General features: G+C 49.0%; 1 protein-coding gene across 3 annotated transcripts in view; it reads right to left on the bottom strand.

The window, feature by feature from the left end:
• The window catches only part of MINDY4 (MINDY lysine 48 deubiquitinase 4), a 158,431-nt gene that overhangs the window by 69,456 nt on the left and 71,700 nt on the right, over positions 1-17,275 (bottom strand). For all 3 annotated transcript variants that reach the window (XR_010322748.1, XR_010322747.1, XM_064290116.1), the window contains exons 7-9: positions 12,326-12,432; positions 9,374-9,490; positions 7,833-7,921 (exon numbers count right to left, since the gene is read on the bottom strand). Coding sequence is in view for 1 of the 3 variants with exons in the window: in XM_064290116.1 (XP_064146186.1) it covers positions 7,833-7,921; positions 9,374-9,490; positions 12,326-12,432 (313 nt within the window). In the remaining 2 variants the exon portion in view is untranslated. The remainder of the gene's footprint in view (positions 1-7,832; positions 7,922-9,373; positions 9,491-12,325; positions 12,433-17,275) is intronic.

The following is a 17,275-nucleotide window of genomic DNA, read 5'->3' as shown; positions in this document are numbered from 1 at the left end:
GGCATGTCTTCCTGACCTAATAGGCTCTGATTATAGACTCCACCCACTGAGCCTCCGCTTCTCTATACAGAAGTCCTCATTCTCTCATTCTTTTTTTTTTTAATGCATTTTTTTCCCTTATTGTGGCAAACATACACACATATATATGAGCCCTGATGGTGCAATGGTTAAGCACTCAGTTGGTAACCCAAAGGTTGATGGTTCAAACCCACCCAGCAGCTCCGCAGGAGAAAGATCTGACAATCTGCTTTTGTAAAGATTTTGTTGCTAGGTGTCATCAGTTTGGTTCCAACTCAGAGCGACCCTATCTACGTACAACAGAATGAACCCCCCCCCCAGTCCTGTGCCATCCCCATGATCTTGGCTAAGCTTGAGCCCATTATTGCAGCCACTTTGTCAATCCATCTAGTTGAGGGTCTTCCTCTTTTTCGCTTACCCTCTACTTTACCAAGCATGATATCCTTCTCCAGGGACTGGTCCCTCCTCATAACATGTCCAAAGTATGTGAGACAAAGTCTCACCATCCTTGCTTCTAAGGAGCATTCAGGCTGTACTTCTTCTAAAACAAATTTGTTTGTTCTGACAGTTCATGGTATATTCAATATTCTTCACCAACACCATAATTCAAATTTTTGTAGGAAACTCTATGGGGCAATTCTACTCTGTCACATGGGGTTCGAATAGACAGCAAACAACAACATACATATATATATATATATATATATATATACACATATACACACACATATATATAACAAAACAGTTGCCATTCCAACGTTTTTTACATGTACAATTCGGTGACATTAACCATGCACATCATGTTGTGGCAACCGTCAGCACTGTCCATTTCCAGATTTTTCCATCACCCTTCACAGAAGCTCAGTGCCTCCTAAGCAATGACTCCCTTTTTACCCCCCCTCCCCTCACTAACTCTTCCAGCCTATCCATCCTTCCCTGTGCCTTCTCTAACTTGGTTTTTTTAGATATAACTTTCTAAAAAGCACTGTGAAGTTGTGGAAAGTACAGTGGCCAGGCTGTTAAGAGGCCTGTGTTCCATTCCTGGCTTCTCCCCTGTAAACGAAGGCACTGGGCCACGGTTGCCATTCCCTTATGAAACCGTCCCAGAACAAACAGGCTGTGTGCATGTGCATGCCTGCACCCACCAAGAAGGACAGTGAAGAGGAAGGAAGGGTTGTGCTCAAATCACCTACACGCTCACCCTTCACCAGGTCGCCAGGTCTCTACTTGTGCCTGAAAAACCTCAGTGACAAAGATGATCCTGCATCACCTTCCACCTGTCAGACACCCAAGTAGCAAACTCCTACCATGAATCTGGGCTATGGCCAGGCTCTTCAAGATATCAGGAGAACTTCCTTTAAGAGCAGGAAAATCTAAGAGTCTAATTCCACACAGGAGAACCGCAGGCAGGATGAAGACATTTCTCTAGAAATGGGGCAGGGGGGTAAGAAGGGCAGAGATTATGCATTCTGCTTTTGCCTGAATTACCCAAATATTTCGGATTAAAGAGATGTTCCTACCCTAACTATCTCAAAATAGCCTCACCTGTCCACTCTGACGTGCCTGCTCGGACAGAGTCTAAAGTGGGAGTAAGGGGAGGCCAGTTACTCCATTCTTTCTGCTCCCTGAGGGTCAAAAGCAGCTGCAGAGGGTGGAAAGAACGCGAGCTGGGGGCCAGAGGACCTGGGGTCCAAGCCTGGCTCTGCTACCAAGGTCTTGAGGGGCTTTAGGTAACTGCCTCTCTTCCTCAGGGCTTCGAACTCCCCAAATTCAGAAGGGAAGTGGGGATGAAGTGGACAGCCCTCCTGGGGCCTCTGAGGCCCTTCCTGGTCTGCTGCTCTCCCCAGGCTTGAAGGGGAAATGAGAGCAGATCATCTGTCTCTACCAGCCAGCACAACCCCTTCTCCAGTGGAAAAACCCCGGTCTGCCAGCCGCCTAGCTCTGTCCTTTCCGATTGAAGAAAGACCGGCTGCAGCCTGATGGAATTAGTCCTAATGAAGCCAGACACTGAGGCAGAAAAAAACACCATCCCTGCCAAGAAGCCTTTCTTTCAGCCTGGCTTCCCTGGAGGGTACGATCCTTTTGCTTTCACAGAACCATTTCCCCATCAAATGAGAGAGACCATGTAGGGGGCGTCAACCCCCCAGGCCTACAGACACAGCCCCAGGAGTGAGAGTGCAGAGCCCCACAGGTCCGTCCACAGGTCCTCAAGCTCCCCAAGGACCCAGAGCGAGAGAGACGCTGAGCATGGTGAGTTAGGTGATCGATCTGGTGTTCCTGAAGAGAACAGAGGAGTTTGCCCTAGTTTGGTTTTTTTGTTTTGTTTTGTTTTTAAGCTGGGTCATTTCTGAAATCCTGGAATTTCAGAGTCAAAAAGGAGGGCTAAAGCTGCAAACCCAACCCAGCACACACACACAGCCTGTGTAGGAACACTGGGCCTCCTAATAAAGGCACCCAGGGGAGCTGGGACTGAGCGAGGTTCCCGCACAAATGACACAGGGTTACATTTGCTACCATTAGGCAGCGGGCATTTGCTGTATGGCTGTTTGCTATCTACTCTCTGCACTCTTCTGTATTTATTTTTTCCAAATGAGGAAAAAGGGGAAGTTCTGCTGAGAGCCCTTCATAAAATACACGGTGGCCCCCTCAGTCACTGTGAGGGTTCGTTGGGGCTCCAGATGGCAGGTGTTCCCACCTCTCCCAGAAGCATAACCTCCCTCCCCATGGCTGCTCCTGACCCCTTTGTCTCTCCCATTGCTCTGTGTCTCTTCTAGAGCACAGCAGTGAGGTGTGATAGACGGCCTCATGCTGGTGCCAGGTGCGGCCCTGAGCGAGCATCTTTCCCTCTTTGGGCCTCAGTTTCCCCTCCCGTACTACATCAAGCTGAGTTAGATGACTCTGCTCCCCTGCGCAGCCCCTGAGGATTGACAAAGGACTTCCTTTGCATTTTCTTGTTGAATAAAACTTCGGGTGGAAATGACGATTTCTAATCAACAGAGGGAGGAATCACTTCCCACTATTGTAACCCAGCTCTCCAGACTCCAGTCCCGTCTCTCTCTCCAACCACCTGGACGGGCTCAGGAGCATAGAGCCCAGCACCACTTCCAGCCCCGGCACCAGCTCCCATAGGCTGCACAGATGCCCAGAGAGCAGAGAATGACTTTTGGTAGCCTTTGACCTGCAGGGTCTGGCAGAGCAGGGACAGGGACTCAGCTCTTGTACCTTACACCTCCCTCCTCACCTCCCTACCTCCAGCACCTCCAGCCACTCCCACAGCCTTTGCTTGACCCAAGTCCTAACCTCTATGGAGGAGGGCTCTCCCCTCTCCACCCCCAGCCTACCTCCAGCCCCTGAGGCACCTACAACCTCTCAAGGCCAGGTCCAGGGCAGGGGAAGTGTGAGGAGGAGACACGGTAAGGGAAGGGTGTGAAGGGCACCTGATGGTCCCTGCTGTAGACGGCCTCTCACCATCAGGAAAAGCAGAGTCCTTACTGGGGTCAGGGGAGAGGTGTCTCTGGGGCCTCCCCCAGGCTGTGCCCCTCAGAGCCACCTCTACCTAGATCCCCTCAGGGTTCTCCAGCAGCCCTGGCTGGATGAGAAAACCCTAGCATCTGAGCCAAGCTCTCCACTCCTCCCTCTCATCTCTCTGGCCTGCTCCTAGGACAGCAGCCGATGGCCTCACCCAAAGGCACCAACCACTTGCAGCTTATGGAAGCAGGAAGCTAGCATGCTATACACCACTGCAGAGGGAGCACCTGTGTACACAGCCTGGGAGTAGCCAAGACTGGAGAGAGTTACAAGAAGCACCCAGAGTTGGGGAGTCCCTGGGAGACGCAAATGGTCAACACACATGGCTGCTAATCAGAAGACTGGCAATTTTAGTCCACCCAGAGGCACCTTACAAGAAAGGCCTGGCAATCAATCTATTTCCAAAAAATCAGTCGTTGAAACGCCAGCAGAACACAGTTCTACTCGGATGCACATGGACCACCATGAGTCAGAGTTGACGAGACAGCAACTGGTTTTTACGCAGGGTTGGGGGTTCCAATGATAGGTGAGGTCATGCCTTTACAGGATGAAATCCAGAAGAGCTTCATGGAGAAGGTGGCCCTGACCACCAAGCACAGCTCTCCTGGCTGCTCAGCAGCAGCCTCCTCTGGTCCAGCCAGGCCACTTTCCCCCACAGTCGGGTTTATTGTAACCAGGATCACCCCACACATAACCCCAGCTGGCCAGCAGCTCCTCTTCCCTCTTCCGCTACCCACCCCATTGCCTCCAGGACCAGCTCAGCCCCCTGCTCTGCCTACAGCCACACAGGGACCCTGCCCCAATGGCCTTCAGAACAGTCTAGTCCCAACCCCTTTCTCGAGCTCCCAGCAGACTGGGAACCCTTGAAGACTAAAGCCACAGTCCCTCCTCCTCTGCCTTCTTCCAGCAGAGCTTTGGCTGACCTGTCTGTCTAGCACATAATTAAAAATAAAAATAAAAATAGACACCTGTTAATAGAGATTGGGGCCTCAGTCAATACTTGTCAGGTGCCTGATTGGCGGCCTTGGGGCAGGGAGAGGAGAACCGCACTTCCCATAGCTTGGCACGGTTTTCTTTCTAGTCAGAGCCCCCCGTTGGGTCCCCAACCTGGATGGCTTTATGCCTTTCCAAGCCAGCGCCTCCCTCTGTGCAGACAGCAGAGCTCTGCCCCCAGGAGATGTCTGCAGAACACAGCCGTTCTTGGCATCCCTCAGTGGGGGTCGGGGTGCAGGACAAGGAACCAAGCTTGCCTCATGCCCCAGGCAGAACCAGCGTTCCTGGAATGAACTCAAATGCTCCATCCCGACAGTTGGGAAATGATCCCCAGCTTTCCCCAGAAGTACAAAATCAAAGCTCAAAAGCAGCTCTAAGAAGGCGTTTGGACTGAAGTGACTCATGAAACGTCTCCCCCAAAGGCAAAGGCTGAGGCCTTCTGCCAGCCTGGCCCTGACCGACCCACCCGCTGGTGTCTGGCCCGGCCCTGCCAATCTCTGCCCTGGCCACACCAGGCTCCTCCCGGCTCCTGTCCCCTGCTCTCCCCGCCCTCCAGCCTTTGCACATGTTGTTCTCCTTATTGGAACACCAGGCTTGCCTCCCCTCCCTGTTTGTCTGGATAACCCATTCATCTGTCCATGTGTTCATTCAACAAAAATTTTGCAGGCCTATTCTGTATATGAGGCCAGGGCTGGAGGTCCAGGCATAGCTGTGAACGAGGCAGCCCACTGAGGTCCCTGTTCTTACAGAGCTTATGTCCTGATGGGTGGAGGCAGGTAATGGACAGGTAAATACATCAAGAACCAAGAGCGCTAACAGGTGTTACAAGGAGTCCTTAGAGGCAGGGGTGGGTTCGGTCTTAACTAGGAAGGCCTCCCCAAAGAGCAGAGACCTGGGCGATGAGAACAGCCAGAGCTCACAAGGCTTCGGGGGCCAGGGAAGGAGTTTGGGGCTCTTTGCTGGGAGGGGGGAAACTGAAAGAGAGGAAGGTACAAAGAGATACAATATATGTGTAAGGGGAACGGTGAATCAAGAGTTTTGCTCATCCTTCAGATCCCAGTAAGATTAAAATGTCACTTGTCCAGGAAGCCTTCTTGACCCCCTTCACGACCAGGTGATCCCTTAGCATTCTGCGTGTCCCCCATAACCGTCTGTTTGTCTGACTCTCCTATTCTACTGTAAGCGCTACGAGGGCAAGGCCATGCCCGTCTTGTTCAGCCCTATATCCCTGCCAAACACAGGTGAGTACTCTGCTTTTTTCAAAGCAAGGAAGGTAGGTAGGTAGGTACATCTGTGCTCGGAGAGGGTCCCTGTACTTGAAAAGGGTACTAGAGCTTGAACTCTCTGAACGTTGCTGAGGTTTCTCTCTGCCCATGACATTAAACTCAAACCTCCCAGCACTTTGCTGCACTAGACTTCCAGAGCAGACAGTGGAGAATGGTCCAGCACAGTCAAGGAGCAACCATGGGTGGATCCAGGAGGTAAGAAGAGACAACAAGGTCAAGATGAGATCTTGCTCTTGCTGTGGAAACGTCATGTTTCTATGCAAATAGAAGGATCTTGTTAACATGCTTCGGTTTGGGAGAAAACATCTGGATTATTACTTTACTAATTTACGAAACTATTACACAAATTATAAGATGCCAAGTGTGAAAAGCTATCTTCAGCTGGGCCCTGTCGAAACCAAAAGCATCTATGCTGTTGGTGGAATGTGTTTCATTTGAGAAACGAGCTTGGCTAAATGTCTGGGGAACCAGTGTCTCTCCCAGGAATCTAAGCTTTGTATAGAGAATAAGCCTTCTTGTTTTTATAAGACCCAGCCTTTAAAAAAAAGACTCTGAAATGCCTGTTTCAAAGAGCAAGCACCTTTAAATAAAGGTCAGGAACTAGCAAAACTAAGCTATGGTTCTTAAAAAAAAAAAGTTGCTGTCGAGTCAATTCCTATTCATGATGATCCCATGTGTGTCAGAGTAAAACTATCCACAAGATTCCCAATGGCTGATTTTTTGGAAGTATATCTCCAGGACTTTCTTCCAAGGCACCTCTGGGTAGACTCAAACCTCCAACCTTTCAGTTAACAAGTACTTGAACCATTGTACCACCCAGATTCCAAGTTATGGTTCTAGAATCCAGTTAATTATCACCTTTGGGATTACAATGGGATTATTATTTACTGGGCAGAGCAGGGGGATTCTTCTGAGTTGCTGAAAATATCTTCTTTCTTGATCTGGGTGATGTTTTCATGCATGTGTGATTTTGTGATAATTCACTGAGCAAAACACATATGATTTGTGCACTTGTCTGTATGTACTCTGTGTTTCAATTTAAAAAAAAAAAAGATGCCAGAGGGTGCCGGAAGTTCTCTAGCTGTGAGGGGGACTCAGAACAAGCTGGTAACTGGGCACACGGGGAAGCAAAGGTCAGGAGGCCATCTACATCGCCATGGCATATATTAGAGTTTTCCGTCTGTCCCTGAGCCTCACAGAGCCTTTCTGGCGGATAGCAAATGTATCTTCTTCGTCTCTGTATCACCTGTGCCTGCATAGAAGCTGTTCCAGAAAGGCTGCTGAATGAACGAGCTGCCATGTGCGAACACTTAAGGCGTGAAACGGAAATTAACAGACGAAGGGAGTGGAAGAAATTTACTGGGGGTTTGGCTAGAATGTGTGGCTATGGGTGTTGGAAGAGATGAAGTAACATAGAGGGGAGGGGAGACCTGGACTTAGCCAAACATTCAGCAAGCCGACTTGGGTGTAGAAAGGACTTGGGGAGCTGCTGTGTCCATCTGACAGAGGAGGAGGGGGTGGGCTTGGTTTTGATGCCATTCCAGCAGCCACCCTATGGAATAGGGCATCCCCACCCTCCCCGCTTCTAGAAACAAATGCATACAAGACTGTTTCAAACTGGTCTGTGCAGGCCCTCTAAGCCAGCCACCATTTCCCCACCATTTCCCCCTTCCTTTCCTTACCCTCCAAAACCAAAAAACAAACCCACTGCTGTCAAGTCAATTCTGACTCATGACAACCCCATGTGTTACAGAATAGACGTGCGTCATAGAGCTTTCCCAGCTGTAATCTTTATGGGACCAGATTGCCGTGCCACTGAGTGGGTTCAAACTGCCAACCTTCAGGTTCGTAGCCACACACAAGGTGTTTGTGCCTCCCAGGGACTTTCTTTACCACCAGAAAATGGGAAATGTCAGGGAATACATGTGTTTCCTTGCTTGTTTTTTCTGGACACTCCAGAGAAGCCTTGGGAAAAGGAGATACTGCTGGACTGAGCAGCGGACTTACCGAGCAGAATCGGCTCTGCTATCTCCTTCAAACAGCAGCTTTTGTAGGACACAGCCTTGGACCGCTGCCAGAACCCCACAGGGACCACCCTGCAAAGAATGACAAGTACTGCCAATGAGAACCGGCCCCGTATAGAGCTCTAGGTTCCCAGACTTGCCTCCCGCCTATAGGTTACAGGATACCTGGGCTGCCAAGCTGTTCCCTCTGTAACAAGGTGTCTGTGCCATGTGACGACTTCTACAAAGCACAGACCCTGAGTCAGAGACAGGGGATAGCAAAGCCCCCTGCACTCATCACTAGAGGAAGAAGCGAGTCTGCAAAGTCTGATGGGAGGAACCAGTCAGGTGTGAAGCCAGGGACATCACCATAGGTTTCCAGTCACCCAGGGAAATGTTTCCATGTCCTCAGGCCAAAGGTGTCAATCATCTACCCAGCCTTCAAGGCCCATTCTAAAAGCCTCCTCCTCCAGGAAGCTTCCCAACCATCTTGGTTGGAAGCGAACCCATTCGGCAGCCTCCACTTATGTGAGCTCTCTTCTGCCCTCATTGCACCCTGCCTCAGCACCCCGTTATGTGTCCCTTTGTCCCCATCCACCTTAGACTGTGATGGTCTCATGAGGAGCCCATCTCTGTAGGCATCACACGGCTTATTTAGCATAGGGCCTGGCCCACAGGGCACATCAGCAAAGGTTGGTGAGACTGAACAGCACAAACTGTCCCCAACCAGGTACAAAGATTCTCAGAGCAGTGGACGTGGGTGTCCTTAAGTAGGGGTGCAAGAACCTGTGCTGAGTTTGGCTGAGCTAGGGTGGGACAGAAGCTGGTGGTCTTGGGGCTTTTCCGCAGGCAGTGAGAGGCAGGGGAGCAGGGAGCTCCTGGGGCTTGAGAAGTGGACTCTGGTTGGGCTGGCCTGCTCTACTGCCAGTCTTCAATCCTGGACTTATTTTCTGGTCCATAATGAGTATATCTGGTGAATTGTGCATAAACCATGTTAAAAAGTTGCCACTCAAAGCCTGCCACAATCTAGCCCCTTCCTACACTCCTCTGTCTTCTGTGACAACTTCCTCCTCTACTTGAGCCTTTTCCTGGTGCCCCTAGACTTTCACACAGCCTCACCCTTTCCCATGCTGCCCCCTCTGCCTGGAAGGCCCTTTCTCACCTGTCCCTGCAAAATCCTTGCACATTTTCTCAGTGCTCAATGGAAGCCTCTCCAGTGCCCCCAGCCAAACTCAATGCTTCCTTCTGCTCCCTCTCACTGAGGATCCCACCATCACACACCACTCGCAGGAAGTACTCTTTACATGCGTGTTCAATTTGAATGTCTCCAAAGCAAAGGGTTGCGACCTTCCCCAGCTCTTGTTCCACCAGCTACACTTGAAGTTCCTAAAGTTCCCATTTGCTGAGTGACAGTTCAGCAGATGTGAGGCCCTGGCACTAGAGAGCACAGTTAATGCTTCAAGGATTTACCAAACTTGGGCAGCACCCCCCACCCCATGGTGGGCCCAGCAGAAAAGTCCCTGGGGAACTTTAAAAGCCACCTGCCTTGTTCTGCACAATGCCATATTTTAACGAAGCTGTGTCATTAAAGGAAAAACTCTGGAGTTTCCATTCTTCATTGAAACAGCAAAAGGTTGAACCAAACAGAAGGGACTTTATTTCCTGTAAACAGAAGTGAGAATGTTACTGGTTGTTTTAAAAGCAAACAATACTATGCTCGGTGTACGTATTTCTGCAGTACTAGTTGGTCTTGAAGCCTATTTGAGGAAACAGAAATTGGTCCCTGGGGGTCTTACCTCTGGAATGTCTGCAAACTAAACCAGCCTGTGCTAATCTGGGGCAAAATTGGTATGCAAAATTTTAGTTTTACGAGGAACCTCGAAAGGACTAGAGGTTTTCAAACTTGACTGCACATTAGAACCATCTGAGGAACTCTTAAAATGCCCAATGCTCAGGCCACATGCCAGGTTAGTTAAATCAGAATTCCTGGGGGTGAGACTCCAGTCTCAGTATTTTTTAAAGCTCTCCTAGCTGATGCTGATATGCAGCCATGTTTGAGAATCAGTGCTCTAGTGCAAGGTCAGCAAACTATGGCCCTGGGGCCAAATCCACCCGATCCCACACCGCCTGCTCTTTTAAATAAAGTTTTATTGGAACATAGCCATGCCCATTCATTCATGTATTGTCTATGGATACTCTAGAGCCGTAGTGGACTCTATATGTCTTATATACATATATATATCACGGTTTAGAAACCATATGCCCCACAAAAGCCAGAAATACATCATATGGTATTTAGCGAGAGAGTGTGCCGACCCCACCTAGTCAACCGTTTACCATGTAAAAGAATCCCCTCTATGTCACCCATGAGTGGTCCCCCACCACCTCTGCTTGAATACCCCAACCACCCAGTGAAGGGGCCCCATCACCTCCCAAGGTAACCAGTTGCTGTTGAGTCCTTTCTGACTCAAGGTAACTCCAGGTGTGTCAGAGTAGAACTGTGCTCTGTAGGGTTTTCAGTGGTTGATTTTTCAGAAACAGATAACCAGGTCTTTCTTCTGAGGTGTGATGGATGGGTTTGAACCACCAACCTTTCGGATAGCAGTCAAGCGCTTAATCATTTGCACCACTCAGGAACTCCCCTCCCAGGCAGGCTTCCATTTTTCACAGCTCTGTCTTCTCTAAACTTCTGGCCAATACTGAGGTCATTGTTTGTCTGCCTTCACCCAAGCACCACCCTCCAGAGCCCCAGAAACATGGTCAGGCCCGTGGGATGGGAAAAGAGTGCCTTCCCCATGGTTCCTCCCTGTGCAGTTACCACCACCCTCTCTGCCATGATTTGACATCTGAGGGGTCTCTGAAGCCTCAAGTAGTCCCCAAGATCAACAGGTGGGCTATGTAGTTCCCTCCCCTGGATCTGGTATCTGGGTCATTTTCCAATGAAATCGGTTCTTTTTTTTCTTTTCATTAAGTGTAAGGAAAATCTCCGTGACAGAGCATTTGTGTCTTTGTCATGCAATGTGGCTAGCTGTACACAGAAAAGAGAGATGCGCAAATTCCTCTGTCAGGGCTCAGTTCCCCTTCTTGTGCCAACTACAATCATCCTTTTGTTTGAACTGAGTTTTTGAACTGAGTTTCCCGAGAGCCTGTGAACTACGGAGACTTGAGTGTTCTGGCCAGGCCCTATCTCTGTTTTCTGAATCATGGAACGACAGCTCCCAGCTAGGCAGAGTGGCCCAAGCACCCAGGGCTCCGAGCCTGGACACCTGGGTGCCTCTCGCTATGGATGCCACGTGCCACCATGTGCCCTCGGCCCTTGTTTTCTCTCCATAGACCTCAGCTTTGCCGGCTGCTTTCAGAGAAGATACTGCTGGTCTTTAGAGGCCTAAGAGTCAGAAACGACTACAGCAATGTTTTGTTTTGTTTTGTTTTTAAGAGCCTTATCCAGAATGGGAGCACCCCCTGCAAGGAAACCTAGCCCTGTGGCTACAGACAGCCAAGCACTTACTCCCAGGTGTGGGCCCAAATTTAAATGTGCCTGACCCTCTGGGATTTGGAAAGAAAGAAGGAAAGGAGAGAGGAGGGGAGGGAACCCACTCTTTGATCTATGTACTAAGTAAATAACTAGGGAAGTGGGAAGAAAAAGGGGTCAGCTGCGTCCCCAGGAGTACTGTTTTTCCTCCTGAATGCTGGCTGAGATGTTGGGGGGGGGCAGTGCGGAGGACAGCAGGAGCCACATTCCATGCTGAGGAACTGCTGGCCAAGGGGAAATGATGAGGCTGTCCTGGCAGCTGAGGATAGTGAGGAATCCAGGACATCCCCACGGAGTTGGCTGCCAAGGCCAGGAACCTACCCCCTACCTCATGTGACCACTGGGCCCGGCAGGAGGCCATGGGTGTGAACTTGGGTGGGGCTGATGAATCATTAACACCTCTGTGTCCTTCCTTCCCAGCAACTCAGCCAGAGCCCAGCTTAAGGGACTCATGCAGGAGCTGGCCAATGAGGACAGGCATCCTGTCCCATCACAACTCTAGAGTTGCCCAGGAGGCATATGGTGAAGAAACTCTGAATCAAAGGAAGAACTATAAGTTTGACTTCCAGGGGACAACCACTCCCACACTTCTGCCTCTGGGAGAGAACCCTGTAACCCATTGCAGCCAAGACGATTATGAATCATATCAACCTATAGGACAAGTAGAACTTCCCCGCGGAGCTCCCAAGGAGCAGTTGGTGGATTCGAACTTCTGGCGTTTTGGTTAGCAGCCAAGCTCTTAACCACTGGGCCACCAGGGCTCCTCTGGGAGGTAGGACTGGCACAGACTCCTTATTCAGGTTTTCTTCTGCTTCACACCCAAATTTCCATTTAACAATGACTGAGCGATTACATTGGGATGGATCAGGACCAGAAAGATCAAAATCACATCGCCCACTCTAATTCAAATCAAGATGCATTTAACACGGAATTCCACTGAGGCCATGAAAGTTGGTGGTACCTACCTTCGCTACTGAAAGGTCGATTGGCTTTGACACTATTTGCAGCTTGAGCATTGATGGTGCTGGGGGCAGGATGACTTCTTCCCTTATCACTTCATCCTCCACATCCTCTGAAAGAAAACCATAGCTGTGAGTTCCCTTGTTATGACTCATGGGGAACTGAAGTCATTTAACACGTGAACACAGATACATTCAGAGAGGTTTGAATGAAAGGGGGCTCCTACACCACCCATCTTGCCCTCCGCTTTGGACCTCCCCAACCTCCACCAGAAAGAAAGGACATAGAGTGAGAGAGACCTTGTTCCTTGTCACAGCCCCACCCTGGCCCAGGCCACAAGGATGCTGCAATGGGACTTAGATACTGGTCCACTAGAAAGTTCAGCATGTGGACATGCAGTGAAGCAAGTGCCCAGGGCCTAACACGCTGAGGTAGGCCCGGAAAAGACATGTTTCTTGCAAAGGGTGGTCATAACCACAAATTTGTTCCCCGGAGGATAAACACGAAGAAGATAGAATTAGAAAAAATGCCCCCATTCCTGATAATAGGATGTAATTTATCACTATTATAGCTTGCATTTATTGACCACTTGGAGCCCTGGTAGTTCAGGGCTTAAGAGCTTGGCTGCTAACCAAAAAGTTGGCAGTTGGAAACCCTGTGGGGGAGTTCTACTCTCTCCTGTAGGGTCACTCTGAGTCGGAATTGATTCAACGGCAGTAAGTTTAGCTTGGGTTTTTGTTTGTTTGTTTTGGACTTTAACACCTAAGCCCCTTAACAGCTCTATGAAGTATCAATTATTATTACCTCCCTACTACAGATGAAAGGTCCCTGAGTGGAACAAGCAGTTTGTAATTGACTACTAACCTAAAGGTTGGCTGTTTGAACCCCACCAGCGGTACCTCGGGGAAAAAAGGCCTGGTGATCTGCTTTCATAAAGATTACAGCCAAGAAAACCCTAAGGAGCAGCTCTACTCTGTAACACATGGGGTCACCATGAGTCAGAGCTGATTTGACAGAAACAGGTTCATTTGTTGTTTTTTTTATTATTACAAATGACGAAACTGAGGCTGAGAGAAGTAACTGCCCCAAAGTCACACAGATGGAGACTGGTAGAGACACAGAAGTTATGGATTGAATTGTGTCCTTCAAAAATATGTGTTGAAGTCCTAACTAAAACCCTGTACCTATAAATATGATCCTGTTTGGAAGTAAGGTTTTTGTTATGCTGATGAGGTCATATCAGAATAGGGTGGGTCCGAAACCCACTTCTGAATGATGTCATAAAAAGAGCACACCAGGGGAAGACAGACACCATGTGAAGACCTATCTACAAGCAAAAGTACACCAAGTGTTGCTGGCAGACACCAGAAACCATGAGAGAGACCCACAGAAGGAATCGACAGGGTTGAGGCCCTGATTTGGATTTTTAGCCTCCAGAACTGTGAGGAAATAAATTTCTGTTCTTTAAAGCAGGGTTTCGAACTGGTTCCTACAGCTCTAATCCCCTGCTAAGAATTTGCATTTGGAACAAGTTCCCATAAACAAAAAAAGACTCAAACCCGTTGCATTTGAGTCCATTCTGACCCACTCAATGTTAATGCCACTGGTTTGAGAACCATTTGTACTGCAGTGGTTCTCAAAATTTATTATACCTAAGAATCATCTGGGGGTCTTGTTGAAATGTTGATTTGGATTCAGTGTATCTGGGGTGAAACAAACCTGTTCCAAGCCCTGCTTTAAAGGCAACCATTTGTTGTATTTTTGTTATGGCAGCACTGGGTAACTAAGACAACAGGAGATGAATCCAGGTCGACTTCTAATCACTTCTGGCCAGGAACACTAAGCCATATTGGGATACAAACATCTTATGGCTGGGGTGATGAGGCCCAGAGAGGGTCCAGAGTGGTCGCTCCAGACTCTGCCTTCCCAGCAGGCTGAGGTTTCCTCCCATTCCATCTCTGCATTTACCAGGACACTAGGATCGGGACAAAAAGGATGCAAGTAAAAACAATCCCAAGCCATGGTGCTGGCAAAGCCTTGGCTCTGTGAAGCAGGCTTTGTGGTGGATGCTTTGCCAGAGCCCGTCTGTCTGGGTATGGGCGGAGGCATTGGTGTGAAAAAGACCAACAGCCCAGGACAGACATCTTGTATCTTATTCTCTAGCTTCTCTCCTCTCCTGGGGAAGAGGCAGGCACAGGGCAAGGCAAGCTCCTGGAGCCATATGTACTGACTAAGGAGGCAGAGTCTACCTTGGGGCTGAAATGAAAACTAAAAAGAAGTCTGGAATTGCAGTGACAACTTGAATTTAAGTGAGAACCCTTCTAAGTTAGGGTCTCAAAAAAAGTCACCCTGCAATCACGACCTACAGAAAGTAGCCTGAAATAAAGACCAGATGTTGACCCAGCAGCGTGCATGGATCTGAAAAAACACAGGGATGAGAGCGAGAGGGAGAAAACACAGGAGACAGAAAACACAGCGCCATTTGCATAAATTAAAAATGCATGCACAGAAAACAATCCTGCACATTTTGCAAGGGGAAGAAGGGGCATGGGAGTATGGGGGTAGGACTAAAGGGAAACAAGGAAAGATGGGAGGCAGGAAGGAGGAGGAGGAGGAGGGAAAAGGGAAGGAAGGAAAGAGAGAAGGGAGGCAGGGAAGGAGAGATGGGCAGGCAGGGAGGGAAAGAGAGATGGGGAGGGAGAGAAAGAAAGAAGGAAAAGGAAAATAGAGAGGAAAAAAGGAAAAAGGGAGGGATGAAGAAAAGAAAGCAGGGAGGGGAAGTTAGTGAGGCAAGAAGAGAGGGAAGGGGGAAAAGAAGGAAGAAGGGAAGGGAGGGAGGGCCGGAGAAAAGAAGGATGGAAGGAAGGAAGTAGAGGTGGGTGGCTGAAGGGGCAGGCTTTGCAAAGATCACTGCTGAGAATATTGAAGGAACTGAGAAGTGTGGTTAATTCAACCTTCCACACCTGAGGCCCAGAACAAAGGAGGAGGGTAGCCTGATACCACCAAGCCCGGAAGGGTTCCTTTTCAATGCTGTGGGCCAAGCTGTTCCCTGGATGCACAGGAGTGGTGTTTAAGCCTATTTAGAGGCTTCTGTTTAGTCTGAGGTTGTCAGGATGGAAGCCATGTTGAGGCTGGGGCCCAGAGGCAGTGGACCACGGGGGCTATGCAGAGTGAGTGAGCCCCCAGGAGCAGGTGGCCTTCTCTTGGCTTCTGCCAGGAGGAGGCTGGGCTGGTGTAGGGAGCTGGTTCAGGGTCACATAGCAGGCTCTAAGCCCAGATGTCGCGGGACCGCCACCCAAGGGAAAAACAAAGCACTCCAGAATGACATGTTGTCCAAAGCAGACAAAATTTGATACAAGTGCCAGTGGTTTAAGAAGGCTATTTTTAAGGCCCTGGTGTGAATGTCTGGATGAAAAGAAGCAGGGGGTTTTGTTTACCATACCATTTTATTTGGTTTTGGGGGAAGAAAATACATATTGCAACTACATTTCATTTGAAGAGGAGGATAAAATCACATAGGGGAATGATGTTCATCCTATGGATTCTATAGGGAGAATGGCTCCTAGCTCTTTTCCAGGCGCCTGCTCAGTGTTTCCCACTGACTACAGGCAGTCCTTGACTTACGATAGGGTTCCATTCCAATTACTCCATCTAAGTTGGTTCTGACGTAAGTCGAATACTTCATTTTTTTTTTTTTTTTGGTTTTCATTATTTTATTATCAGTGTCTTTATAAATCCAATTTTTATTTGTCTTTAGGGGCTGGCATGAGAATGATAATATCAGCAAGTTATACACTGCAACATTGTATGTAGTGCGTATACTAATGATAAGATGTACCAAAAAAAAATGAATGGTTGTAGTGCTGTTTGTCATAACTCAGATACATAGTAAATCAGGGTCCACCTGTATATCATTTCCTAAACTACTTGCAAAGGGTGGGGTCTGCCTCCCTCTGGAAAGCACACTCTCTCTTTCTTTCTCTCTCTCTCTCTCTCTCACACATAGACAATCATAAGTACATACTCACGCTCACACTCACACTTTCACACACACTCACGTACTCACACACGCTCACACATTCACATGTTCATGCACTCACATACACTCAGACACACACACTCTCACACAGACACAGTCTCTCACAGACACGCTGTCTCTCACAGACATATACACTCTCACAGACACACACTCTCACACAGACACACTGTCACTCACAGACACTCTCACAGAGACATACGCTCTCTCACAGGCACACACTCTCACACAGACACACTGTCTCTCACAGATACTCTCACAGACACATACACTCTCACACAGACATGCTGTCTCTCACAGACACACACACTCTCACACAGACACGCTGTCTCTCACAGACACATGTTCTCTCACAGATACTCTCACAGACACACACACTCTCACACAGACACACGCTCTCTCACAGACACACACTTCAAACAGTTGACTTCTGAGAGAATTGCTAAAAGCCTTCCTTCCAACAGAAGCTTTCTGGGTTCTGAAGGCCGGGAACTGCTTCGCTTTGTGTCCAAAGAGGATTGGCTTTCACTGGAAAACCTTCAAGTGTGGCACTTTTCAGAAAGGCTCTGGAGAACAGCGCTTCCTGGCCCCATGCCTCATCACTGCACCAGGCAGCCTGCATCACCGTCACAGAAACCTGCCCCTTTCTGGGTAGGCCAAGCCATCCTCACCAGCCATTTCCAATGATGAAGAACCTGAGGAACTGTTGCCTCTGGAGTGAGCCAAGAAGAATAAATACACCCTTGCCTCTGTTCTCCAGAGGCCACCCCTCCCTTCCAGCTCCATCAAAGCAATTGTCAGACGGCGTGTCCCATACAAGCAACTTCTGGAGGGAGCATGGCTTTCCTGCGTCAGCTTAAAAGGAAGAAAAGCATGTGAACAGCTATTTGATGCCCAAATGGTCCAAAGGTAACTTGCC

Source organism: Loxodonta africana, chromosome 8 (genome assembly GCF_030014295.1).
Source record: "Loxodonta africana isolate mLoxAfr1 chromosome 8, mLoxAfr1.hap2, whole genome shotgun sequence".
Lineage (NCBI taxonomy): Eukaryota > Metazoa > Chordata > Mammalia > Proboscidea > Elephantidae > Loxodonta > Loxodonta africana.
This window is presented reverse-complemented; position numbering and strand designations above follow the sequence as displayed.